At 43.4% G+C, this 25525-nt stretch overlaps 2 protein-coding genes and 1 pseudogene across 3 annotated transcripts; 1 reads left to right on the top strand and 2 right to left on the bottom strand.

Moving 5' to 3' along the window:
• Nucleotides 1-427: 427 nt before the first annotated feature.
• Nucleotides 428-10772, bottom strand: LOC109906780 (1-phosphatidylinositol 4,5-bisphosphate phosphodiesterase delta-4-like; annotated as a pseudogene).
• A 1247-nt stretch (nucleotides 10773-12019) lies between these two features.
• On the bottom strand, nucleotides 12020-15224 carry LOC109906683 (CCR4-NOT transcription complex subunit 9). Of its 2 annotated transcripts, none has more exons than XM_031792370.1 (8): nucleotides 15067-15224; nucleotides 14450-14629; nucleotides 14217-14332; nucleotides 13991-14100; nucleotides 13705-13814; nucleotides 13100-13198; nucleotides 12915-13006; nucleotides 12020-12687 (listed from the first exon to the last, which is right to left on the bottom strand). In XM_031792370.1, the coding sequence occupies exons 1-8, from the start codon at nucleotides 15082-15084 to the stop codon at nucleotides 12507-12509; spliced, it is 906 nt and encodes a 301-aa protein (XP_031648230.1). In that variant the 5' UTR covers nucleotides 15085-15224; the 3' UTR covers nucleotides 12020-12506. The 2 variants fall into 2 exon arrangements, with proteins under 2 accessions (XP_031648230.1, XP_020360107.2); XM_020504518.2 differs by having other exon boundaries at nucleotides 12020-12675.
• Nucleotides 15225-18065: 2841 nt separating this feature from the next.
• ftcd (formimidoyltransferase cyclodeaminase) lies at nucleotides 18066-25287 on the top strand. The gene is made up of 13 exons (XM_020504517.2): nucleotides 18066-18284; nucleotides 18651-18834; nucleotides 19256-19384; nucleotides 19679-19767; nucleotides 20094-20273; nucleotides 20488-20625; nucleotides 20776-20969; nucleotides 21060-21189; nucleotides 21342-21503; nucleotides 22174-22217; nucleotides 22734-22872; nucleotides 24771-24866; nucleotides 25066-25287. The coding sequence occupies exons 1-13, from the start codon at nucleotides 18231-18233 to the stop codon at nucleotides 25147-25149; spliced, it is 1623 nt and encodes a 540-aa protein (XP_020360106.1). The 5' UTR covers nucleotides 18066-18230; the 3' UTR covers nucleotides 25150-25287.
• The last annotated feature ends 238 nt before the right edge of the window (nucleotides 25288-25525 follow it).

Below are 25525 nucleotides of genomic sequence, written 5' to 3'. Positions count from 1 at the left end.
GGTTTTCACTCCAACCCTAATCGAGCACACCAAATTCTAATAATTAGCTGGTTGATAAAGCTGGTTGTTAGTTACAACTGGGATTGGAGATCAAATCTACAGTAGGGTAGCTCTCCAGGAACAGGGTTGGAGACCCCTGCTATACATCACAAACACACACAGTGTGTGTACAAAAATATACAACTGTTAAATGATAAACTTGGATTAACTAACACACCGTGCCATTGGAACACAGGAGTGTTGGTTGCTGATAATGGGCCTCTGTAATCCTATGTAGATATTCCATAAAAAAATCTGCAATTTCCAGCTACAATAGTCATTTACAACATTAACAATGTCTACACTGTATTTCTGACTAATTTGATTATATTTTAATGGACAAAAAACAACAACTTTTCTTTCAAAAACAAGGACATTTCTCAGTGACCCCAAACTTTTGAACGGTAGTGTATGACTGTCATATTAGGAGGTTATATTTTGAGTTTGTACAAAACGCTTAAATACATGGATGAGTCTTACCTTGCTGAATACATGATAAAGGCAAGGTATACTGTCCGACAAAATCATTCCTTGACGCCTTGTCGTAGTCCTCCACGACAAAGCGTACCAGGGCCAGTTCAGGCACATGGATGGTGAACCGCAAAGTGTCATACCACACTGGATTGAACCCTGAGCAAACACAATTCATTAATATATCAAATAATAGAATATAATACTGTAATATACTGCTTTTTGTTTCAGCATATCTGTGAAAAATTACATTATAACCATTTATGTGGTTGGGATTTAATGGGTGTATATATTACCATTGTTGTCTATGTATCTGGTCTCCTGCTTGGCCTGGTCTAGAGGAAGTCCATGGATCTCCACTCTCACAAACGGGTCCACAACGGAGCTCTCCTTGATATTCACTTTGGGAAGCTGCTGTGCACTGATCACCTTAAAAACATACACACAATGAGAGAGCTTGAGGTCAGATGGGTAGGTTAGCATTCCACTTGGTTGCTGTCGTTTTTCTGTTGTAGCTCAGGTTGTGTCTTAGGTAGGTCTCCGTTTTTTATTTGTACCTGAAAGCAGAGACTGCTGGGTTGGTAGCCTTCCCGGTTCTGTGGAACCTCAGGATCGAACCTCCTCTCTGACATCCTCATGAAGTCAGGTTTGAGGACATAGCCACAGCGGCCATTTTGACTGAACAGTCCATCGTTGAGGTTCATCTCAACCCCTGCCGTCTGGAAATTCAACGCAACTGAGGTAGCAAGGAAAACAGAGAAATTAACCAACTGATCCGAATGAACAGAAATATGAGCTTAACTAGATTCACAAAGTCATGTTGGGAAATTGGACATTTATATTTTGTTTAATCATTGTGTCGTGCCTTAGAACAATCTAAAATGGCCCTCACCTACCTATTTGAGTCCCTGTGTTCCACATCACCTGTGGGTTTAAGTTGGAGGAGTCTGTTCTGAAGCCACTGGGATAAACCCTGGTCAGCTGCCTGGCATTGTGATGCACAAACTCTTCCCCTGGGAGAGACAGGCAGTTAATCATACATGAGATGAGCTTGGGGAACCATGCAATTGAACAGTACACAGACAAAGCACTGTGTCTTCTAGTCGTTCTGCCTCTGTTTCGGCCCGTGCCACTGAATGAATAACTGACTAAATCTCACGAATCAGACAACATTTCCTTTTAGTAAATCAACAACTTTTGGCTTCTGTTTTGGGGTCCAAACAGAACGACACAAACTGTCCTGAGTGAGTTAGTGACTGGTTGACCCTGAATGATGAATGTCATGAGTTACTGTAGGGATTCAAGCCCCACTTGCCTCTCTCAAGTGTTTGCGGGCTTTGGACTCTGTGAAGGAGTATATCTCGTAGAACTTGGAGTGAATGCAGGAGTGCTTGAAGCTGCTGAAGTGGACACTCTTGCAGTAAACTACGCAGTCCGACAGCTCCCTTGACAGACGCTGCTTCATTTTTTCTGAAGAAAAGAAGGAGAGTTGAATTGAATAAGCTTGTTTGATCCACAGCGGGGAAATTGGAGTGTTGACCTTACTAAGCTACCTTCAATTCAACTACATATAAATTGAGCAATGGCTTGGGGCAACTGCACTAGGAGGATTGGATATATACAGTAAAACCCTAGTTTTGACAATAGACAAGGCTGTGCGATAAGAGCAACGTGGCACTCGTAAAGTTTGAGAGAAGGAGTGGAGTGCAGCTAGCCATGGGTGAAAGCTGCAAGTGGACCCGGGACAACCCCAATATGGAATAAGTGATACTTCACTATGAAGCCAACCACAGTAGGTCTGCCAGTGCCAATCAGGCTTCGATGACCGTAAGGTTGAGGTATGCAGGCGGGCACACGGCCAGACTAATTAGCAATGCAACCAGGTGTCCCAGTCCTAGTGCACACCTGGGCTGCCTCTGTATGAAAGCAGATCCGGGGCCGAACACAAACAGAGACTCTGAGCTACAGTCTGTGTTTAGGACAGGACAGCCATCATCAGAGTCAAGGTCCTCCCAGAGCTCACTGCTCCTGTAGACTATTGGCTTTAACCCTGATTGCCATATTGATCAAACCATGTCATCCCCATTCTAATTTATGCCGTTCATTAAACATAGAGTGCCAATGTTAAATGATGTCTTAGACCCATGGACACCCATCTAATCTGTTAATGGGCACTACTTGTTATTGACCGATATCATGAAAGAACCAAGAATAAAGTCAGAGGTGCTTCAGTGTTTACCTACATAGGTGATCCCTGACTTCAATTTAAGTGTCTCATTTTAGAGGGCTCTCTACCTCTACCTCAACCTTCCACCCACCCAACAAACAAACAGTCAGTCAGCCAGTCAGTCAGTCAGTCAGTCAGTCAGTCAGTCAGTCTTCTCTCTCAAGACAGTAGTACAGTCTTGAAAGAGTGTTGGTGCCGTCGGCTCTCTCGTCCTCTCTCTGTCTATGGCTATCTCTGGTGTTCGTATGGCACCATTAGGAGGCTCACTTGGTCTAGTCGCTGGCTTTAGCCCTATATCTTTCATGAGCGATGTCAGAGTTGAATGCAACTCTTGGACAATATCAGTCCTATAACAGTGTTATAACTTGGTTAAGTCAACACATCAGCAGATGACACACACACACACACACACACACACACACACACACACACACACACACACACACACACACACACACACACACCCACCCACCCACACAGACACACCAGTAGCCTACTTTGGCCATGCGTCGGGGCTGTTGCTATGGAGGCTGTCCTCATCGATGTCAGCCGCGTCGTCCTCGTCGCTTCCCCTTGAGAAGAATCTTCCCCTTCAGCTCCTGTTAGTCAGAACAATGGACCTAGATCGTTTCATCACCAGGGAATAGATATCATGCTTCTGTACCAGGGCATGCTTCAGAAAGCCTCTCGACTGCACCTCTCTCTCAACCCATCTCTCTATTGGATATTGATAATGGAACATAATAGATATTTAGAGTCACCTGCATACTTGGTGATTGTGGGCACAGTATTCTACAATCACTGAGGCAGAACAAATATACACCATGCACAGACAGTTCATAGTCTTTACATTGAGATACAGGGCATATAATGTCTTTGCATTCATTGTCCTACATGGACCTGCAGGTCACGCCCAATACAATGTCGAAAGACCAGGCTGAGAGAACAATCAATCGTATTCTATTCGGTGCTGAGGGAACAACACTGTGGCTTTTTAATAGTTCACGGTGCCAGTGTTGCACCTTACAGCACAGATCATATGGCCCGGGCAGTACTGACAGAAAGGTAGGTAGCAAGACAGTCTCTACTCACTCTACAGCAGGGTTCCCAAACTCGGTCCTGACTTGCTGCTTTTCAACACCGCAGTGGTTCTCGGTGGACAGGATGACCGGGTATTCTGATACCTGGGAGGAAGGGGGGAGTGAATAATTCAACACTGGACTGCAGCATTCTCAGTGTGAGGAGAAAGGCTGTACCTGCTACCAGTCTCTATACACCAGCAGCTTCTCCACTCAGGCAGACAGGACAGGGGTCGCATGGAGCAGCCCAGGCCACCATCAAGTTGCAGACAGACAGAGAGTGTGTCCCAAACGGCACCCTCTATGTAGTCCATCCACTACATTCTGGGCTGTCCTGTATGAGTGTCTGCATCCCAAATGGCACCTTATTCCCTATGCAGTGCACTACTTTTGACCAGGGCCCTGAAACCCTGACCCACAACATGAACCTGGCGGCACGGAGGACCGTTTTGGCATAGAACAGGATAAGTCTTTGACAGGCCGGTCATGTGCTGGTTTACTGTGTGAGAGCTCTGCTTTCTGGAAGGGCCGTGGCTTTGGGATATCATGACGGAATGATCCCCCTCCTGATTCATACACATATAATGAGGTGTTGAGTGAGGAGTGTTCTTGGATTCCTGTGTGTAAAGTACTGCACTGGTAAATGGACCATGAAAATGCTAAAAACACCCCTGTATTCTGTACTGATATGTAAACATTATGTCATGATAGTGCAGAGAATACCTGTGAAGCATACCATGCAAAGAGGTTTAATCTTGTCATTACAATTTCTTCGTATTAAATAAATACCCTGAAGGCATAGTTTCTCAGTGCGTTCACAACATCTTTGAAGAGGATCTTGGAGGTGATAGACGATAGGCTCTCCATTGGGACTGTCCCAGCAGTCTACTTCTACACACCGACAGCCTCGCTTCAAAGCCCTAACAAGGAAGAAACAAGTTAGCATTTTTGGACTTTGACCCAGAGTATATTAATTTGAATGGACAACGATCAATCCCTCAGATTATGTCTTCCAAAAGTTGTGTCGTAATTCACCTCAAGACAGAGATCAAGATCGTCTCTCAAGAACGGCCTACTAAGCCTTCCCATCAGCCACCACTGGTGTAGAGTACATATGTATCCCTCGACACTGCTGTGTCCTCGAAGCTGGTCCTCCATCAGGTATGTGTTGTGTGAAGAGGAGATGAAGTAGTCGTTGAGGGGCTGGGTCATGTCCTGGCACAAGCTCTATTGTCTGGGGTGGAAGATGGAGCCCTCAGCCGATGCCAGGTACATCAGGAAACTGTCGATAGACATAGCCTTCAGGGTCTTGGCTATGGAACACAAAAACCCAAAAAACTAAAACTGCAATCATTTCAAACCATATATTTTTATTTTTCATTACATCCATCATGATATTCATTCAAATTTACTTGTTCTTGGTTGAAATAACAAGAACTGCTTGACCATGATGTTGACCTGATGACATGGTTATTGACCTGATAATTCGTAGGGTGTGATTGTTCAGCTATAGCCACAAATTATGCCAGGGTCAGAGGTCAGTACTACCTGTGTCAGAGGGTTCGTAGCGCTCGATGAGCTCCATGGCCAGCTGCTGAACCCCGTCCACCTCCTCCAGTTGTTCATCTCTCAGGAACTCCTCCAGGTCCCGCAGAGACAGCTTCTGTACGTCGCCAGAGTAGTCCTGGAACACCCTGAGAAAGTCCTCTCTCTGGGTCAGCATCTTATGGAACAGAACAAATTCATCAGGGCTTTGTAAATACATTTGATTGATTGGTTTAGCTTGTCAGAAAGGATACTGGTCAAGCTTCTCACTCTCGCCCATGTTCTCCAGGTTCTCTATCAGCTTCCTCATACCTTTGATCCAGGACTGGGCCTCATCCGCTGAGCCTGCCACCAGGTCCAGGTTGCCACGGCGACCACGGAACACCAGGGTGAAGCAGCGGCCTGAGGGAAACTCGTCTGCGATGCTTAGCAGAACCTCTGACTGGTGGCCCTCATGCACCGTCTCCACGTCACTCACAAAGACTGTTGAAAGGGAGAAGAGAAGCTGAATACTATCTACTTAGGTATCTCTTTAGGTATTCAGCGATCTCCTTAGGTTTTCTTTAGGCCCTTTGCTCCACTCGTGGCTAAAGGGAATAAGTCAAGTCTTTAGGTACACGGTGAACCCTATAGCCCAATATCATCACTCACTTCAGTGATGATAGAACTAGAGCACTGCAACGACAAAATTACTCAAAGCAGTGTACAAAACATTAGGAACACATGCTCTTTCCATGACATAGACTGACCAGGTGAATCCAGGTGTCACTGACCAGGTATCACTTGTTAAATCCACTTCAATCAGTAGAGATGAAGGGTCGAGACAGGTTAAAGAAGGATTTTTAAGCCTTGAGATAATTGAGACATGGATTGTGTGTGTGCCATTCAGAGGGTGAATGAACTGGCTTGAGTGTGTCAAGAACTGCAACATTGCTGGGTTTTTCACGCTCAACAGTTTCCTGTGTGTATCAAGAATGGTCCACGAACCAAAGGACATCCAGCCAACGTGACACAACTGTGGGAAGCACTGGAGTCAGCATAGGGCAGCATCCCTGTGGAACGATTTTGACGCCTTGTAGAGTCCATGCTCCGACGAATTGAGGCTGTTCTGAGGGCAAAAGGGTGCAACTCAACATAAGGAAGGTGTTCCTAATGTTTTGTACAGTCAGTATATAGCCTGCTGCCGAACATAATCTTGATGTGGACAATGATATAATATGTATCAAATGTAAGAAAATGTGCGTCTGTCAGTAGGTGATAACGTCTAAACGTTGTCTAAATGTTGTCTAAACATGGTCTAAGCATGTACTGTAAATGTCACTACTCACATGTGGAGTGGGTGTTCCCGGCCTTCTTGGACTTGTACCAGATGGTCATGCAGTCCTTCTGCAGCTTGAAGAAGCGCTGCTTCTTCCATGTGCGAGACTTAATCTTCCTCATCACCGTGCCAACGATCATGGACTGGAGGTTGTCATCGCCCTGGATACCTGATCAGACACATTAGGGAAAGTAGGAGTCAGGGGCGGAAGTCGAGTAGGAGTCAAGGCCCAGATAACTGTCCTGTCCTGACATACATTATGGCAACCGCTCAATATCAGTCAACAGTAGCCTGGTCCCAGATCTGTTTGTGCCGTCTTGTCAACTCGTACAGATCTGGGATCAGTCTAAGTGAACGGGACATCCATCTCAGTCTCACACAGACCCAGAGATTCATACACACGGCCCACCGGGCATACACTGGTTCAATCAACGTTGTTGGAATGTCATTTGTCAACATATTGTGATGTGGAATCAACGTGGAAAACGTAGAAACATTACAAAATAATTTTCATCCTATATTCAATATACTGTATATTGGGGTGGTTGAAATTATGTTGAATTTCATATTTGATAGACGGTATATTATTTGACCTTGTTTCAATGTTGATAGTAAACTTGTATTTTTGAATCAACCTCAATCTTTTCAGCATCATGCCATCAACCTAAATAACGAGGTATATCGAAATAAAATGTGAAGGCACAGTCCAACAATTCCTTCCTAAACAGTGACTCCTACTGGTATATGAGGGGGAAACACACTCCAGTGAGAACAAGTCAACAATCCAGATGGCTACATCTAAACTCAGCAAAAAAAGAAATGTCCCTTTTTCAGGACCCTGTCTTTCAAAGATAATTTGTAAAAATCCAAATAACTTCATAGATCTTCATTGTAAAGGGTTTGTAAGTTTCCCACTGTTTCCCATGCTTGTTCAATGAACCATATACAATGAACGAACATGCAACTGTTGGACGGGCGTTAAGACACTAACAGCTTACATATGGTAGGCAATTAAGGTCACAGTTCTGAAAACATAGGACACTAAAGAGGCCTTTCTACTGACCCTGAAAAACACAAAAAGAAAGATGCCCAGGGTCTCTGCTCATCTGCATGAACATGCCTTAGGATGCTGCAAGGAGGCATGAGGACTGCAGATGTGGCCAGGGCAATAAATTGAAATGTCCGTATTGTGAGACGCCTAAGACAGCGCTACAGGGAGACAGCTGATCGTCCTCGCAGTGGCAGACCACGTGAAACAACACCTGCACAGGATCAGTACATCCAAACATCACACCTGCGGGATAGGTACAGGATGGCAACAACAACTGCCCGAGTTACACCAGGAACGCACAATCCCTCCATCAGTGCTCAGACTGTCCGCAATAGGCTGAGAGAGGCTGGACTGAGGGCTTGTTGGCCTGTTGTAAGGCAGGTCCTCACCAGACCTCACCTGCAACAACGTCGCCTATGGGCACAAACCCCCCGTTGCTGGACCAGACAGGACAGGCAAAAAGTGCTCTTCTCTGACAAGTCGCAGTTTTGTCTCACCAGAGGTGATGGTCGGATTCGCGTTTATCGTCAAAGGAATGAGCGATACACCGAGGCCTGTACTCTGGAGCGGGATTGATTTGGAGGTGGAGGGTCCGTCATGGTCTGGTGCGGTGTGTCACAGCATCATTGGACTCAGCTTGTTGTCATTGCAGGCAATCTCAACGCTGTGCGTTACAGGGAAGACATCCTCCTCCCTCATGTGGTACCCTTCCTACAGGCTCATCCTGACATGACCCTCCAGCATGACAATGCCACCAGCCACACTGCTCGTTCTGTGCGTGATTTCCTGTAAGACAGGAATGTCAGTGTTCTGCCATGGCCAGCGAAGAGCCCAGATCTCAATCTCATTGAGCACGTCTGGGACCTGTTGGATTGGAGGGTGAGGGCTAGGGCCATTCCCCCAGAAATGTCCGGGAACTTGCAGGTGCCTTGGTGGAAGAGTGAGGTAACATCTCACAGCAAAAACGGGCAAATCTGGTGCAGTCCATGAGGAGGAGATGCACTGCAGTACTTAATGCAGCTGGTGGCCACGCCTGACTGTTACTTTTGATTTTGAGCCCCCCTTTGTTCAGGGCCACATTATTCCGTTTCTGTTAGTCACATGTCTGTGGATCTTGTTCAGTTTATGTCTCAGTTGTTGAATCTTGTTATGTTCATACAAATATTTAAGCATGTTAAGTTTGCTGAAAATAAACGCAGTTGACAGTGAGAGGACGTTTTTTTTGTTGCTGTGTTTATGTGCTGTACTTAGCTTAGGAAACAAGCAGTGTTCGTTTCAGCTGAGCTATTATGTCAACACAGATTGACACTGATCAGCTTCCATACTCGTTTACGTAGACTATCTACATAACCCTGGCCCTAACATCTCAGTCATTCATTTGTAGAGAAATTGGATGTTGAATTGTGAACGCAATTGATATGTTGGATTCACGTCTCCATCTCAACCAAAAATCTAAGTTGAAGAATAGCACTACATCAAATCAAACTTTAAATGAACTTCACGTCAAGTTTGATTTGGTCCTATTCTTCAACTTAGATGTTTGGTTGAGATGGCGACATTAATTCAACATATTAATAATTTGTAGATAAATTAGAAATCCATCAACCATCCTTCATATAAAAGACAATATCCAAAGGTAAAAATGTATTATCAATATAATGAATTTGGCATCCTATTTATAGGGCTAATGGTAACTACTTCCAAAGATCCAATCAACCGTGGATGAATGATAGTATACCTAGCTACATGTTGACATTTTGGGCTGCATTTACACAGGCAGCCCAATTCTGATATTGTTTCCACTAACTGGTATTTTTACCAATCACATCAGCTCTTTTTCAGAGCTAATCTAATTGGTAAAAAGACCAATTAGTGAGAATAAAATATCAGAATTGGTCTGCCTGTGTAAATGCAGCCAAAGTGTCCTTTGTTGGGCAAATCAGGTGTCAATGTTGCCTACATAAACTCAGCCTCACTCCGAATTGACTTTCACATACAGCTCGTGTTAGAAAAGTTAGAGGAGTTACTTTAAAAACTATTTAACGTTGTTTAGGTAGTCAACACAAATGAGTATGAAAGTTGATCAATGTCAAAATGTGTTGAGATGAAAGCTCAGCTAAAACGAACACAGCCTGTTTCCAAAGCTAAACAGGGTACATAGGTCATCTGGATGGTGGACTTGTTCTCACTGAAATGCATTACCCCTCACATACCAGTTCAGGCAGAAATCGTTGGACTTCGTCTTCACATGTTATTTCAATATACCTGTTCATTTAGGTTGAAACAATGACGTTGATTCAAACATTCCATTTTACTACAACATTGAAACAAGGTGAAATAAAATATGACTAATCAAATCTAAAATTCAACAGAATTTCAATCACCCAATTGAATATAAAATCAAAAAAAAAAATTGGTGTTTCTATGTGGAATTTTCAACCCAATTTCAACATATACATAGTTCTGATGATTATGAAATGTGTTAGTCAGGTTAAGTAGGTGTATTTCAGTTTAAGTTTTAGCCTAATTTCTATGTTTACAAAGCTGGTTGAAATTAGATGACATTTTTCAAATTCAATGTACAGTATACACACACACACACACACACATACATTTTGTAGTCCAAACTATCCTCTCCACTGATTCCATTTCTTCTTCATCTTCTAAATCTCTCTGTCAAACCGTCTGACCACATCATTTCACTGGGTTCAGAAAAACTAAAACGAAACAATTTTTCACAAATAATTGAAATCATCCTCACCAAGAACCCCGCAACACATTTAAATCATGTTACAAATTGAGGCTTATATTACAGTCAAGTACATACAACAGTAAGTAGGCTAGCAAACATGGAGGAATGAATGTATTTACAGACATAAAATGAAGGGACAGCAGGTAGAGCAAGGATAGCTACTGACTCGCCCGATGGAGGGGCATCTCACCTGGGTCCAGGTGGGTGTTGTGCCTGTTGTGGTTCTGGAGCTTCAGACAGGGAGGGGAGTTGGCCCTGTCTGTCTGGCTGGGCCAGCTCTGACTCTGCATGCCGCTGTAGAGCGCTGAGAGAGAGGCAGGCAGGGATAGCTAATCCTTACTGAGTCAACACAGTCGCCAACAACATTGACACACCCTCTATCCCTCCCTCCCTCCATTCATCCAACCTCATCTTCCCCATTCAAAGGGTCCTCTTTAGTGTTAAATGGCCAGTCAGTTTGAAATGTAATGAGATGTACAAAGATCAAGTACCTGAGCCAACAGCCAAGATGTTATTACTTTAAGCTTCGGCTACACATTTTAGGTCTTCTTTTGATAAATTAAGGCACTATTCATTCAGAAATGAGGTGAAAGTTTATGTAGGTGCCCCAAACTGGGGTCATACTTTTCCATAAATGACTAACCCCATGTTACCAACATTACAGTATACCATTACAGTATACATTTTGTATACACACTGATTAAAGACTTTTAAAACAGAACTTAACCATGTTAACGCTTTGAAATGATTGGAGATTTGTTCAAGACAAAGACAACTAAACCTGCTGCAATGAGCCCAAGTGAACCCACACGAAGAAGCTTCAAGCCTACAGAGGGGCCAAGTACATCCTCAAAGATGCTCATACATCAGGTCAGTGTTTTTAGAACAATGCATAAACCAATGGGTCAGAGGAGAGTTGAAAGAACAAAGACACATTACTCAATGTTTTTTTTAAACTTTATTTAACTTGGCAAGTCAGTTAAGAACAAAATCTTATTTACAACGACGACCTACCGGGAACTGTTCAGGGGCAGAACGACAGATTTTTACCATGTCAGCTCGGGGATTCGTTCCAGCAACCTTTTGGTTACTGGCCCAACGCTCTAACCACGAGGCTACCTGCCACCCCAAGTTCACATGCTTTGCCACTGACAGAGAACAAGGTTGTATTGAGGCCGGAGTTACCTCTACAGTTGAGCACTGAGAACATGAACTTATCTTTCTGACCGAATCGCCACTCAGGATCCAGAGCATCAATAATGCACTGCAGCAGCTCAGGTTTCACATAGACAGGGACAAGGCTCAAATGGGGGGGGGGGGGGGGGGGGTCCCTTAATCTGTCAACACTGAAGCACACCAACACGTTTACTTGGAACCTCTAATGTACACAATACAGAAGCAGCTTGATTTCCATACACTAGCCTATTTGAGATGTGTATATCAATAACACATCCATGTAACTTGAAAGCAGTTACTTTGTAATATGTTATTACAATTAATTATTACACAAGAGAAAGTATGCCACATATCACATATGTCAAGGTGTAACATTTTATTGTGCCGTCTACTTCAATTTCAGAACACTTAGTGAAGTGAAGACTCCAAATGCCCTTGAGAAAAAAAAAATATATAACTAATAGTTTGAGACCAAGTGAAAACGCATTCATACACTTCTGGAGATCGGGCAGGCAGTTTGATCTGAATGAAAGATACTGTAAGAAAACGGCTGAGTAAAGAGCTTTCATTCAATACAGTCTTTCTTCACAAAATAAGTGCCCCTTTATGAGTCCGTTCGTCATTCAAACTGGTGGCTTTTTCCTGTTTCTGGAAGCTGGGTCTTTGCTGGTGGGTGTCACTCAGTGCAGCTGCATGGTACGTAGGGTTGCAAAATTCCAGTAACTTTGGCAAAATTCCCAGGTTTTAAATAAATCTAATTTGGAAAATTCCCAGGAAAGTCTAGGTAAACGTGGGAATCATGGGAAAGTTACCATAATTGTACAACCCTGCTGAAAAGGTAAGGGGAGCTACTGTGTGGGCAGAGGGATGCCTCTGGGGTCTGTGACTTGGCCTTCCTGTAGGTTCTTCACCAGCTGTGCCAACCAGCGTTTGGTGGTGGTATCGTCCTTCAGGACTTGGGCAAACGTGGTGTCTTTAAGCTGGTCTGGTAGACACTGACGGAGGGCCTCTCGGGCTCTGGTGTGGGGGCAGAGGTGAGAAAAACAAAGTCATGTTAGTTATGATAGTGAGTAAGCCACTTTCAGCAGAATCAATTATCTATCAAGATAAGACCATGACCACATTCACTGTTTTCAGAGTTCCCAACATCACTTCCCCAATATGTTTTTGTTTAGTAATTCCTGAAAAATTGCTTCAAAACACTGAAGGATTTAACACAGACTAGCAACAGCAGGTCGAAGAGTTGATTTCAATACCTGGAGTTGTCTGACAGGCGTAGGTAACAGCGGACAACATGTTTCAAAAGACGAGCAGAGGGCTCTTTGGAGAGCTGAAGAACCATTTTGCCCTGAAAAAGACCGTTTGTATAAAAAATAATTTAGGGGGCAACCAATGTCTAGAAAAGTATAATATTTTGAATATTGGTTAACCTTGATCTTACAAGTATCATGGCCACATGGGAGAAGCGTTCATACGTTTGGCAAATGTATGCCAGCCCTGTGTCATCAAGGAGGATTTTCTGTAGTATAAAAGTTGCTACCTGTGGAACAAAAAATGAGGGTTGAAATACATGTATCTTTAGAGAGACAGAGCGAGAGGCAGAGAGCGAGAGGCAGAGAGCGAGAGGCAGAGAGCGAGAGGCAGAGAGCGAGAGGCAGAGAGCGAGAGGCAGAGAGCGAGAGGCAGAGAGCGAGATGCAGAGAGCGAGATGCAGAGAGCGAGATGCAGAGAGCGATGCAGAGAGCGAGAGAGAGATGCAAAGAGCGAGAGAGCGAGATGCAGAGAGCGAGATGCAGAGAGCGAGATGCAGAGAGCGAGAGAGAGATTCAGAGAGCGAGAGAGAGATGCAGAGAGCGAGATGCAGAGAGCGAGAGAGAGATGCAAAGAGCGAGAGAGCGAGATGCAAAGAGCGAGATGCAGAGAGCGAGAGAGCGAGTTTCAGGGAGCGAGATGCAGAGAGCGAGATGCAGAGAGCGAGAGAGAGATGCAGAGAGCGAGAGAGAGATGCAGAGAGCGAGAGAGATGCAGAGAGCGAGAGATATGTACCGTTTTGGAAAGCTCACTGCCAGACTCCATTATGCGAAGGCACAGGGGAATGATTTCTGTTGTCAACAGGAAGTTGATCACTTCCTGCTCATCTGTTTTGACCAAGGCACCTGCCAATCAAACAGGATCAAGTTATAGAGAAACATACATGACATATTGTATAGTCAAAGTAATTGGGTCATTTCATTACTTAGGCAATGTCAACATCAGAGAGTGAGAGAGAGAGAAGAAAATACAGAGAAGGCATCATAACAATAGAACCACAAATTATATAAAGGATATTTACCAATGACTCCTAGGCTGGTGAGTCGGAGGTACTCAAATGGTCGTGTTTTGCTGACAGTGTGTAAGAAGGGGTACAGGAATAGAGGAATGTGTGCTGCCAGAAATGCCGATCTGTGAAAGACAACAGTAAATAAGTTAGACATTTCGTATCATATAGAAGAAAACAGACTGTTTTGTTAATTTCACTGCACAATTCAATCATGATGATTGAAGATCAAGTGACCCACCTTGTCTCTGGATGAGAGGCTACACACTGCAGAAGTGCTAATGCGTTGCATACTCTGTTGGACTGGTGAGCGGTGAGGGTTGGGGGGTTTATTGAGGGGTAGATGTTGACAATTTCCTATTTGTGAAAGAATAAGAAGAGGGTCATCGTCAAGTTTACAGCCACACTCACAGAGAGGAAAACCATACTACATCCGGCTAGAGACTAGCCAGTGAGTGATATCCACAATCTTACCTGCAGGAGAGCAGCTATAGTTCCACAGGAGTGCCATAGCATTGGAGCCAAATCTGGCACGGACTCCCGTTTTTTACTGAGCTCAAGCAGGGCATTCTCGCGGGTCTCTGGGCTGGACAGCTCGTTGATCCACTGGTATATCTTTTCCCTATCCACTTGGGCCAGAGCCGTGGTTACAGCCTGTTTTACAGGAGAGGTGGACACCGTGAGCTAAACTGACATTGTGTTGGAATTATTCCGTTTACAAAAGGGTTAACAACGTGTTTCTTGCCACCTTAATGAATGAGTTAGCTAGGTAGCTAGTGCTAGCTGGCTACCGAAACGGTAGCTAACGGTCAACAACAATATGTAAATTAACGTTACTTTCATGGATACGGTAACTTTCTCACAAATAGTAGTTAGCTACCATAGCTAGTAGCTGGCTCATTTAAATGTGAATATTATCCAAACAGTTTGCCACATGAGGGGTTCAAAACAGCTCTGTAACAAGTTCAGCATTACAGTTAGCTAGCAACTGTACTGCTGGCCAAATACAGGCCAGGGATTGGCCTTGTGCTAGCAAAAACAAAAGCTACTAGCTATTGTTAACCTAGCTAGCAACGATTTCGTGTACTTACTGCTCCTGTAGCCAGCATTCTATGCAGTGCTTGGATATTCTCGAAAAACGTCTAGTAAAATCTAAAAATGTGTTATGTTGTGAAAACAGAGAACGAAGCTCGCGAGAGCGCAACTGCGTTCCACCTTTGAACTCAGACCTGCCTCGTGTGACATGCCGGGAAAGTGACGTGACTATTTCCGTATTTTTCAGTTTTTGACCACTTCAATATTTTGTTTTTATTTTTAAATTTTTTTTATTTATTAACAACAAATCAATACATAAAGCACATGAGGGAACACAAGCATACATAGATGACAAACAATAGACAATCGAGCTAGGGGGTACAATATCACATTACAATTACACAAGGACCTTAAGGGACATGCATATACTTACAATTCTAACAGCTTTTTTGTTAGTAGAGCATTTAACCGTCTTAAAATAAAGTTCAATTTCTTTTTGTAGGGTACGAAAATTTGGTTTTCTGTTTGTAAATTTACATTTGTGTATATGAAATTTGGCCAAAAGAATAATGAAATTAATTACATAAAAATGTTTCCGCTTATTTCTATTGTATGTAAAGAATCCAAACAGTACATCTCTCCACAATAGTGTAAAATCTTCATAAATGTGTTCAATTATAAACCTACTTATGTCTTGCCACAGTTTTCTTACATGCATACAATGCCAAAAAAGATGCAAAACTGTTTCTGGGTGGTCATTACAAAAGGAGCAATTTGAGTTGATGTTTTCCTTAAACTTCTTCATATTTATGAATAATTTTAAAGGAAACTTCCATAATGACCACTTCAATATTATGCACATTGCAGCCGACCGACTAACAGATATACAAATAATTTAGCACCATAAATAACTACTCATTATTATTTGTAGATAATTCAGTCAGTCACCATTTATCTACAATGCGACATGGATTTGATGCTCTCCAACACGGCCAACATCACCAGTTCATGAAAAAACGATATATGCTATATATGTATAATTATATAGGTATTTGTGGATTAATTTACATCTACTGGTTTATTTCATGAAGGCATTCGTTTTTGCGAATTTTGAGTTTGGGGTCCATAAAAAAACGAGGGTGTTGATCCACATGCTCTCAATTGAGCTATAATATCCCATTACGACATGCCTAAATATTGTAATGAAACAGGCAGGGAGCAGATCTCGAACCTTCGACCTTCTACCCCTTGGTCCGGCGCGCTATATCGACTGTGCCGCAAAAGCACGCTCGTGTGGCATAGTCGATTTTCGTGCATATAAACCCATGGTCGTTACAATATAAACCTTAGCTACAAAAATATTTTTTAAATGTAACACTTATTTATCTAGGCAAGTCAGTTAAGAACAAATCCTTATTTGCAATTACAACCTACACCGGCCAAACTCAGACGACGCTGGGGTAATTGTGCGCCCTGCCTTATGGACTTCCAATCACAGCCGGTTGTGATACAGTCTGGATTCAAACCTGGTTGTCTGTAGTGACACCTCTAGCACTGAGATACAGTGTCTTAGACCACTGAGCCACTTGGGAGCCCCAAAATAATAACAATAATGTCAGAGTGGTAATCTTTGATAATAGTCCATTTTATTATACTCACATTTGTGATGTGTGTACATAACATGAACACCCTTTTCTGATGATCTGCATCCCACACACAGAGCAACTAAATATTGGGTTGAGCACAGAGTGAAACAAGGAGTTAGACTTTTTCATTTTATTTAAACGATTATCTGTTTTTATTCATAGGCATTGAAGTTAACGCCATGTATAGTACCAATGTATGCCAATAGGACCAGGTAGCACAAGGATTATTCCACTGCACCAATAAGCGCTAAAAGATTTGTCTGTTAGTGCCCAGTTCTATAAATGCATCTCAGGCCATCCAGATCTCCTCTGTAGCATTACTCATTAACCAGCCCAGCCGACTGTGTTTGTTTTGTTTTGGGGGGGATGATGTGATGCAACCATAGATGGGTGTTCATTAATTGATGTTAGTTAATCCTTCAACAGTTGGCTAGAACACAGTCCCTTGGCCAGAAAAAGTTTCAGAAACACTGGGCTAGATAGCACAGCCTACAGCCTCAGTGGTTGCATCTTCAGTGTATCAAGACCAAAGAAGTCGGCTACATCTTTGTATAAATATAAACTGGTCGATATGTCAATGTGGATCTGTCAATTGGCAGGCCGTCATTGTAAATAAGAATTTGTTCTTAACTGACTTGCCTAGTTAAATAAAGGTTCAATAAAATAAAAAAAATAAAACATAATAAGAATCGGCCAACTTGATTGCTACTTAGCTGAGTAATGCTTTGATCACCTAGCTCAATGCTGATTTCTGAGGACGTTTGACCTTTCGAGACTGTTCAACCCTTTGGGACAAAGGGCTATAACAGAGAGGCTATAACAGAGCCACTACTGCCATAGCTAATAATAACCAACATGAAGCTCTTTGATTCAGATTTAAGAAATCCTATTGGTGATAGTGCATATTATGTGTACTACTTAGGAAATGGTGTTACTGGTACCAAAATGTTCAGAAACTCTGCGTACCTTAAACACAAGACATGAATACACAATGAATGCTATATGATAATGCAGCGGGGGGTCTAGATCTGTGCACTACTTCACATTTCACTCATAATTATTGGAATTCTCATTCTCATCTCTGAATAGGACTTAGCCAAGTGTTTACTATGGCTGTGGTGAGAAAGCAGAGGTAACAGCTAGAGTGGAGAGTTCACCAGCTATCTGTCTGTCAGCCTGGATACCTCCTTTGATCATACTGGATTAATTCCTTCACCATTCGCATCCGGTGCTCCAGTATTTAAGTCTAACCTACGGAGAATCAGGGATTAGTGTCTGCGAATGTTTCATGTGAGGCTGGCACCATCCACGCCAGGTCCTGGTAAATATTAGACTAGAGCAGCCTGGGAATCAATGCCAGCTGACCTGGATAAGAGGACAGTGGAGCAAGTTAATGATTCAACCAGTGTTACAGAGGGACAGACTGCTTAAATGTCCTGTTTTGGGGGATGAAGAGACAGACTGGATGGGTTGGTGTGTGCTCGTGGAGCAGAGAGAAAGGGGGAATAAACTTCTGCCTTAAATTGGTCTGAGTCCTTGTCTTGGACGACCCAACTCTGTGACTATTACGCATCATGGCTAAGCTGGTGGAGTGTGTGCCCAACTTCTCAGAGGGCCGGAACAAAAAGGTGAGTGGGCGTGGGAGATCCAGAAAGTGGGTTACCTGCACAGCAGAAGGAAGCTGTTAGTAATAGTCTGTGGTGTGATTAACACAACACACATGATAGCTTTATATTGGTCACGTAAGAAGACTTTCTGTCGGAAACATCGATCTTGATTACCAATGACATCATTTTTATTTGACATTTTTTCTATATTTGACGAGATCAGTGTGTCTGGAATCAAGAGGGGCTCAAGGAGACTGTGAATACCTAAGCAAACAAACACTTTTCTAATCTCAATCCTGAATATGATCTCGAGATACCAACAAAATGAATAACTGTATGTGGACGGAAACAAGTTAAAAGAGTCAATGTGACTTGCTCCAATTCCAGGTGATTGATGCCATAGCAGAGGCCATCTCCAGCACGGAGGGATGCAGTCTGCTCGACGTGGACCCTGGATCCTCCACCAACCGTACAGTCTACACCTTTGTAGGCTCGCCACAGGCTGTGGTGGAGGGTGCACTGAACGCTGCACGCACTGCCTTCCCACTCATTGATATGACCAAACACTCAGGTAGGAGATATATATATATATATATCGAGAGAGAGAGAGAGAGAGAGAGGGCTAAAAAGAGAGACTCTCACATGACTTAGTCAAACAGTTATGTTCAAAGATCCCACACGACTCCTCTCCAGCTTTTATTTAATTTATTTGACCTTTATTTAACTAAACAAGTCAGTTAAGAACACATTCTTATTTTCAATGACATCCTAGGAACAGTGGGTTATCCGCCTTGCTCAAGGGCAGAAAAATATATTTTCACCTTTTCAGCTCGGGGATTTGATCTTGCAACCTTGCGGTTACAAGTCCAACACTCTAACCACTAGGCTACCTGCTGCCCCACCTCACTTTTAAGTTAAAAATAAAGGGTGGCTAAGTACTGTTGATAAGTTGTTTAGTGTGTTTATTGGAATAATATGTACGCTTGTTGTAGGGGAGCATCCACGGATGGGCGCCATGGACGTGTGTCCCTTCATCCCTGTCCAGAATGTCACTATGGAGGACTGTGTCAACTGTGCCAACATATTTTCCCAGCACTTAACAGATGTGCTGCATGTACCTGGTAGGTTTTCCTCTCTGACCTATAGTTAACATATTGACCATTTACTTTGCTGTGGACAAAGCCATAGGGTCAGTTTCATTGCAGTGCACCTTGACTCTGTGTATTCTTTCTCATATGGTAATCATTCCCTGGCTTACAATTGGCTCATTCATCCCCCTCCTCTCCCGTAACTATTCCCCAGGTCGCTGCTGTAAATGAGAATGTGTTCTCAGTTAACTTACCTGGTAAAATAATGGTATTGTGCTCAGAAAGCCACATAAAGGTGAATAAGACACATTGTCGTTTCTTCCACAGTGTATCTTTATGGAGAAGCAGCGAGGAAGGAGAACAGGAGATCTCTTCCCTCTGTCCGGGCAGGGGAGTATGAGGCCTTGTCTGAGAAAGTGAGTTTGACCTAACTTCATTGTGTTCGTACCCTATGGGCAACATTTCCCTCGTTGTAAAAGAGCATAAATCTGTGAAAAACAAGCTAAAAATGAAAAGCGGTACTTTACTTTAGACGTTTTTTTGTGAGAAGAACCATTTTCTGGATCCGCCCTTGTCTCACTAACACTGCTCTAGTTCAACTCCCAGGCTAATTGTTGGCATCGGCTGATGCAGAAGAAATAGACAAATCCAATGTAAAAAAAACAAAGTCTGTAGCTCAAACACACAATGTTTAAGAGGGGTTGGAAGCACTAAATTATACCGATGTGTCTATTGTCCTCAGTTGAAGAGGACAGAGTGGGCTCCTGACTATGGACCTGCCGCCTTCGTGCCCTCCTGGGGAGCTACAGTAGCAGGCGCTCGCAAATTCCTGGTTGCCTACAACATAAACCTACTCAGCACCAAGGAACAAGCCCATCGGATTGCACTAGATATCCGGGAACAGGGCAGAAGCAAAGACCAGGTAGGGTAGGCTCGCTACTGTACATCTTGATCGCCCAATGTCAGAGATGAATGACACACAGCTACTTTGGCTTCGGAAGAGATTCCACTCTTTCTTCTGAGACATCATTGTTTTCCTCATCTTTATAACTGATGCTGAAATAATAAAGGCCTATTTTTGAGTCATATGCCTTGTCTGCTTCCAAAGAGAGCAACATGATTGATTTGTATTGTAGCCGGGTCTGCTGAAGAAGGTGCAGGGAATGGGCTGGTACCTGGAAGAGGCGAACATAGCCCAGGTGTCCACCAACATCCTGGACTTTGAGCTGACGCCCGTCCACACTGTTTATGAAGAGATCTGCAGCGCTGCCAAGGTACAACAACACAACAACAACCACAGCTGAAAACAGTACAGCATTATTGTACAAAACCCTCGCACTGATCTGGTGGTTTGAACCAGTGACTAATAATGTCAAAACGTTCAGCCAGTTTGACACCTCTCCTTCCTTCCTTCTTCCCCCCAGGACCTGAACCTGCCAGTGGTGGGCTCTCAGATTGTAGGCATCATGCCTCTGAGAGCCGTGCTGGACTGTGCCGACTTCTACATCCAGAGAGACAGGCTCTTCATTGTGGAGGAGGAGCACAAAGTCCGTCTGGTCATCAGTAAACTTGGGCTCGATTCACTTGGGCCTTTCGACCCCAAAGAGAGAATCATAGAGTAAGTACCAATGAGTGCACTGTTTCCATGGTCTAAGGGACTTTTTCCCATTCTAGTCATTCAAATCTATTTCTATGGTTGTGACTCTAGGTACATGGTGGAGAGGACTGAGGAGGACAAGCGTCTGGTGTCTCTGTCTCTGCAGCAGTTTGTCCGCAGCGTGGGGGCCAGAACCGCTGCTCCAGGAGGAGGGTCAGTCTCTGCTGCCGTCGCTGCAATGGTACAACCAACTTTAATATCATGTAGATGACTATATTCCCCTTATGACCTTGCCCAGCACATATATTGGTTTATTCCCAGCAGGAATAAACCAATATAAAGTATGTACAATACAAGGAGTCAAAGGTGTGTGTGTGTGTGTGTGCGTTTCAGGGGGCTGCTCTGGGAGCCATGGTGGGTCAGATGACCTATGGGAAGAGGCAGTTTGACAGCCTGGACAGCATCATGCGGAGACTCATCCCTCCCTTTCATCAGGCCATGAATGAACTGCTGGTCATGGTGGACGCAGACTCCAAGGCATTCAGTCGCTACATGGTGAGAGGAAAACATATCATGGAAACCTTCAGTCTGGGTTAACCGGGCTAGTGAAAGCAGGAACTATACAGGAAAAAGAAAAAAATATTCAGTTAGACTGAAATCCTAACTATTGTTTCACTTTATTCTGTTTCAGAACATATTCAGATTGGATTCCAAGCTGAGAAAAAAAAGACTTAGCTAAACTTATGCCTTGAAAAAAAAAAAAGTTTTATTGTCACGTACACCGGATAGGTGCAGTGAAATGTGTTGTTTTACAGGGTCAGCCATAGTAGTACGGAGCCTCTGGAACAAATTAGGTTTAAGTGCCCTTGCTCAAGGGCACAGACAGATTTTTCACCTTGTCGGCTCGGGCATTCAAACCAGCGACCTTTCGGATACTGCTCCAATGAGCTAACCGCTGGGCTACCTGCCGCTCGATGCGACCCGACCCTGCCCTGCCTTTTAGCGAAGCAGAGAGTCGTACAAAATATGATGAATATTTCAGATAAAAAATGTTCAGGTGAAGAGCGAGTGAAAAACTATGTTTTTGTTCCTTGTAAATGCTTACTTTGAAGGTTAGACCCAAAGTAAGATCTTGATGTTTGCTGTCTTGTGGCTTTGCTATGAAAATGTAGTGGAATGACATCTTTTACTCCTGTTTTATAACGTTGAACTTTCTCCTTTTCAGGCTGCATTGAAGATGCCAAAAAACACATCAGATGAAGTCAAAAGGTGATTGCCATGCTACCAACATATGGCGGTTCTGTCGAATCCAAGATGTCAGAGAAGCATGTCATTAAAGTAGATGTGTAATTAAGCACACACAAACACACCTTTAAACAGCACAGCATGTTGGAACTGTTTCAAACCATTTTTACTTGAGATGGACATCTATGGAAACTCATTACTGTACCATCTCCTGTATCCCGCCCTCACCTCATTTTACCTGGCAAGCAACCTGGCCTATCCCTGTAACCATGTAAAGCAGGCTTTCCCAAAGACGACTGGTTAACTGTAGTTCATTTACTGTCAGCTCACCTTATCTAATAGTATGTATTGGTGTAGTCTTGTAGTCGTCTTGTCATGCTCCAAATCTATCTAATTTCTCTACTCTTCCTCTTTCCTATACCTTATCCCCACCCATAATCCTGCTTCTACCCCAACCCTGGTCTTGCTTTTGACCTGCCTCTTCCCCTATCCCTACCTAATCCTGCCTTACCATTACCCCTATCCCTGTTCCTGCCCCAGGAGGGAAGATGCCATGCAGGAGGGTCTGAAGCAAGCCGTGGCGGTCCCACTGTCTCTGGCTGAACGAGTCAACCTGCTGTGGCCTTGTCTAAAGGAAATGGTGCTCTACGGAAACGTGGCCTGCAAGTCTGACCTCCAGGTATCGTGACTGAAACCGTGAACAGAGTCCCTGTCTTGCATATGGACTTTGCATTGCAGCTTTGCAAGCACACCTGAGTGGCTTCTGTGCAGTTGTTTATTTGCTTGAGGGCAGACACCGACATGCTTTAATGACATAACTGTGGAACATTCTGATTCCTGCCAACTGCTTATCTACACATACAGTGCCTTGCGAAAGTATTCGGCCCCCTTGAACTTTGTGACCTTTTGCCACATTTCAGGCTTCAAACATAAAGATATAAAACTGTATTTTTTTGTGAAGAATCAACAACAAGTAGGACACAATCATGAAGTGGAACGACATTTATTGGATATTTCAAACTTTTTAAACAAATCAAAAACTGAAAAATTGGGCGTGCAAAATTATTCAGCCCCCTTAACTTAATACTTTGTAGCGCCACCTTTTGCTGCAATTACAGCTGTAAGTCGCTTGGGGTATGTCTCTATCAGTTTTGCACATCGAGAGACTGAAATTTTTTCCCATTCCTCCTTGCAAAACAGCTCGAGCTCAGTGAGGTTGGATGGAGAGCATTTGTGAACAGCAGTTTTCAGTTCTTTCCACAGATTCTCGATTGGATTCAGGTCTGGACTTTTGGATCATTGTCTTGTTGGAAGACAAATCTCCGTCCCAGTCTCAGGTCTTTTGCAGACTCCATCAGGTTTTCTTCCAGAATGGTCCTATATTTGGCTCCATCCATCTTCCCATCAATTTGAACCATCTTCCCTGTCCCTGCTGAAGAAAAGCAGGCCCAAACCATGATGCTGCCGCCACCATGTTTGACAGTGGGGATGGTGTGTTCAGGGTGATGAGCTGTGTTGCTTTTACGCCAAACATAACGTTTTGCATTGTTGCCAAAAAGTTCAATTTTGGTTTCATCTGACCAGAGCACCTTCTTCCACATGTTTGGTGTGTCTCCCAGGTGGCTTGTGGCAAACTTTAAACGACACTTTTTATGGATATCTTTAAGAAATGGCTTTCTTCTTGCCACTCTTCCATAAAGGCCAGATTTGTGCAATATACGACTGATTGTTGTCCTATGGACAGAGTCTCCCACCTCAGCTGTAGATCTCTGCAGTTTATCCAGAGTGATCATGGGCCTCTTGGCTGCATCTCTGATCAGTCTTCTCCTTGTATGAGCTGAATGTTTAGAGGGACGGCCAGGTCTTGGTAGATTTGCAGTGGTCTGATACTCCTTCCATATTATCGCTTGCACAGTGCTCCTTGGGATGTTTAAAGCTTGGTAAATCTTTTTGTATCCAAATCCGGCTTTAAACTTCTTCACTACAGTATCTCGGACCTGCCTGGTGTGTGCCTTGTTCTTCATGATGCTCCCTGCGCTTTTAACGGACCTCTGAGACTATCACAGTGCAGGTGCATTTATACGGAGACTTGATTACACACAGGTGGATTGTATTTATCATCATTAGTCATTTAGGTCAACATTGGATCATTCAGAGATCCTCACTGAACTTCTGGAGAGAGTTTGCTGCACTGAAAGTAAAGGGGCTGAATAATTTTGCACGCCCAATTTTTCAGTTTTTGATTTGTTAAAAAAGTTTGAAATATCCAATAAATGTCGTTCCACTTCATGATTGTGTCCCACTTGTTGTTGAAGTTTTATATCTTTATGTTTGAAGCCTGAAATGTGGCAAAAGGTCGCAAAGTTCAAGGGGGCCGAATACTTTCGCAAGGCACTGTACCATCTTACTGGCATACAGTAAAACAGCATCTCAAAACACCAGGACACCCATAAGTGTCTCTATTTAGTCTGGTTGCAAACGTTTTCCTGACAGATGCCCCAGAGCTATGACATGCATTGTACTGTAGACAGCCTACAAAACATCTTCCTTATATGGTTATTATTTGTGGTGTTGCAGGTAGCAGCTAAAGCCCTGGAAACAGCAGTGTTTGGAGCCTACTACAACGTTGCGATTAACCTCAAGGATATCGCAGATGAGTCCTTCAAAGTGGCTGTAAGTTACAATGTAGCCTATAGGTCTTTCTCGCTCCAAAATGATGTAGCCTAGGTTACATCGTAGGTAATCTATCAATACTGGAAAATGAATCAAAACAACAAAAAAGGCTCTCTTTTGGTGAGAGCCAGTGGATTATTACATTGTTATGCAGTTATTTCATAGTTACACTTATACACTCATGTTTTGTGTTTTGCAGACTCAACAGAGAGCGTCAGCTCTGCTTACTGAGGCCAGGGAGAGTGCTAATGCAGTCCTGGATGCTGCAGAGAGAAAAAATTGAAGAAGTTACCACATTACTAAAGCACCACCCACTGCCTGCCTAAGCCTCAAACCAGGCTTTCAAAACCATCAATTCTCATAACACTTTACAAAATAAACTGGGTTCACTCAAATAAATGCTTGATCAACTACTCCTCAATCGTAATCCTTTGCTTTGTTAGGAATTCAAGAAACACTTGCGTAATGTACTGTATAGCAGCAGCCTACACCAAGCCAAGATATCACAGTCAAAGTGTTCTAAATCACATTAAATACAATAGTACCACAATTTTTCTTCTTCTCTCTTCCACATGAAGCTATGATGATAGAGTAGTATTATTTGCTTCTGAATGACAAAGTGATGCAAGGTGTGTCTCGGGACATGAACCCCGCCCATA

This window comes from Oncorhynchus kisutch, linkage group LG16, assembly GCF_002021735.2.
Source record: "Oncorhynchus kisutch isolate 150728-3 linkage group LG16, Okis_V2, whole genome shotgun sequence".
Lineage (NCBI taxonomy): Eukaryota > Metazoa > Chordata > Actinopteri > Salmoniformes > Salmonidae > Oncorhynchus > Oncorhynchus kisutch.
Note: the sequence above shows the minus strand (reverse complement) of the source record. Positions and strands in the feature narration are given on the sequence as shown.

Coding starts and splice junctions, on each gene's coding strand:
- LOC109906683 (XM_031792370.1), bottom strand. Junction 13,815..13,990: donor CACCAGCCTAGGAGTCATTG/GTAAATATCCTT, acceptor TTTGATTGGCAG/GTGCCTTGGTCAAAACAGAT. Junction 13,199..13,704: donor GCAGTGAGCTTTCCAAAACG/GTACATATCTCT, acceptor TTTGTTCCACAG/GTAGCAACTTTTATACTACA.
- ftcd (XM_020504517.2), top strand. CDS start 18,231: ATGGCTAAGCTGGTGGAGTGTGTGCCCAACTTCTCAGAGGGCCGGAAC. Junction 18,285..18,650: donor CAGAGGGCCGGAACAAAAAG/GTGAGTGGGCGT, acceptor CTCCAATTCCAG/GTGATTGATGCCATAGCAGA. Junction 24,867..25,065: donor ATGAGTCCTTCAAAGTGGCT/GTAAGTTACAAT, acceptor TGTGTTTTGCAG/ACTCAACAGAGAGCGTCAGC.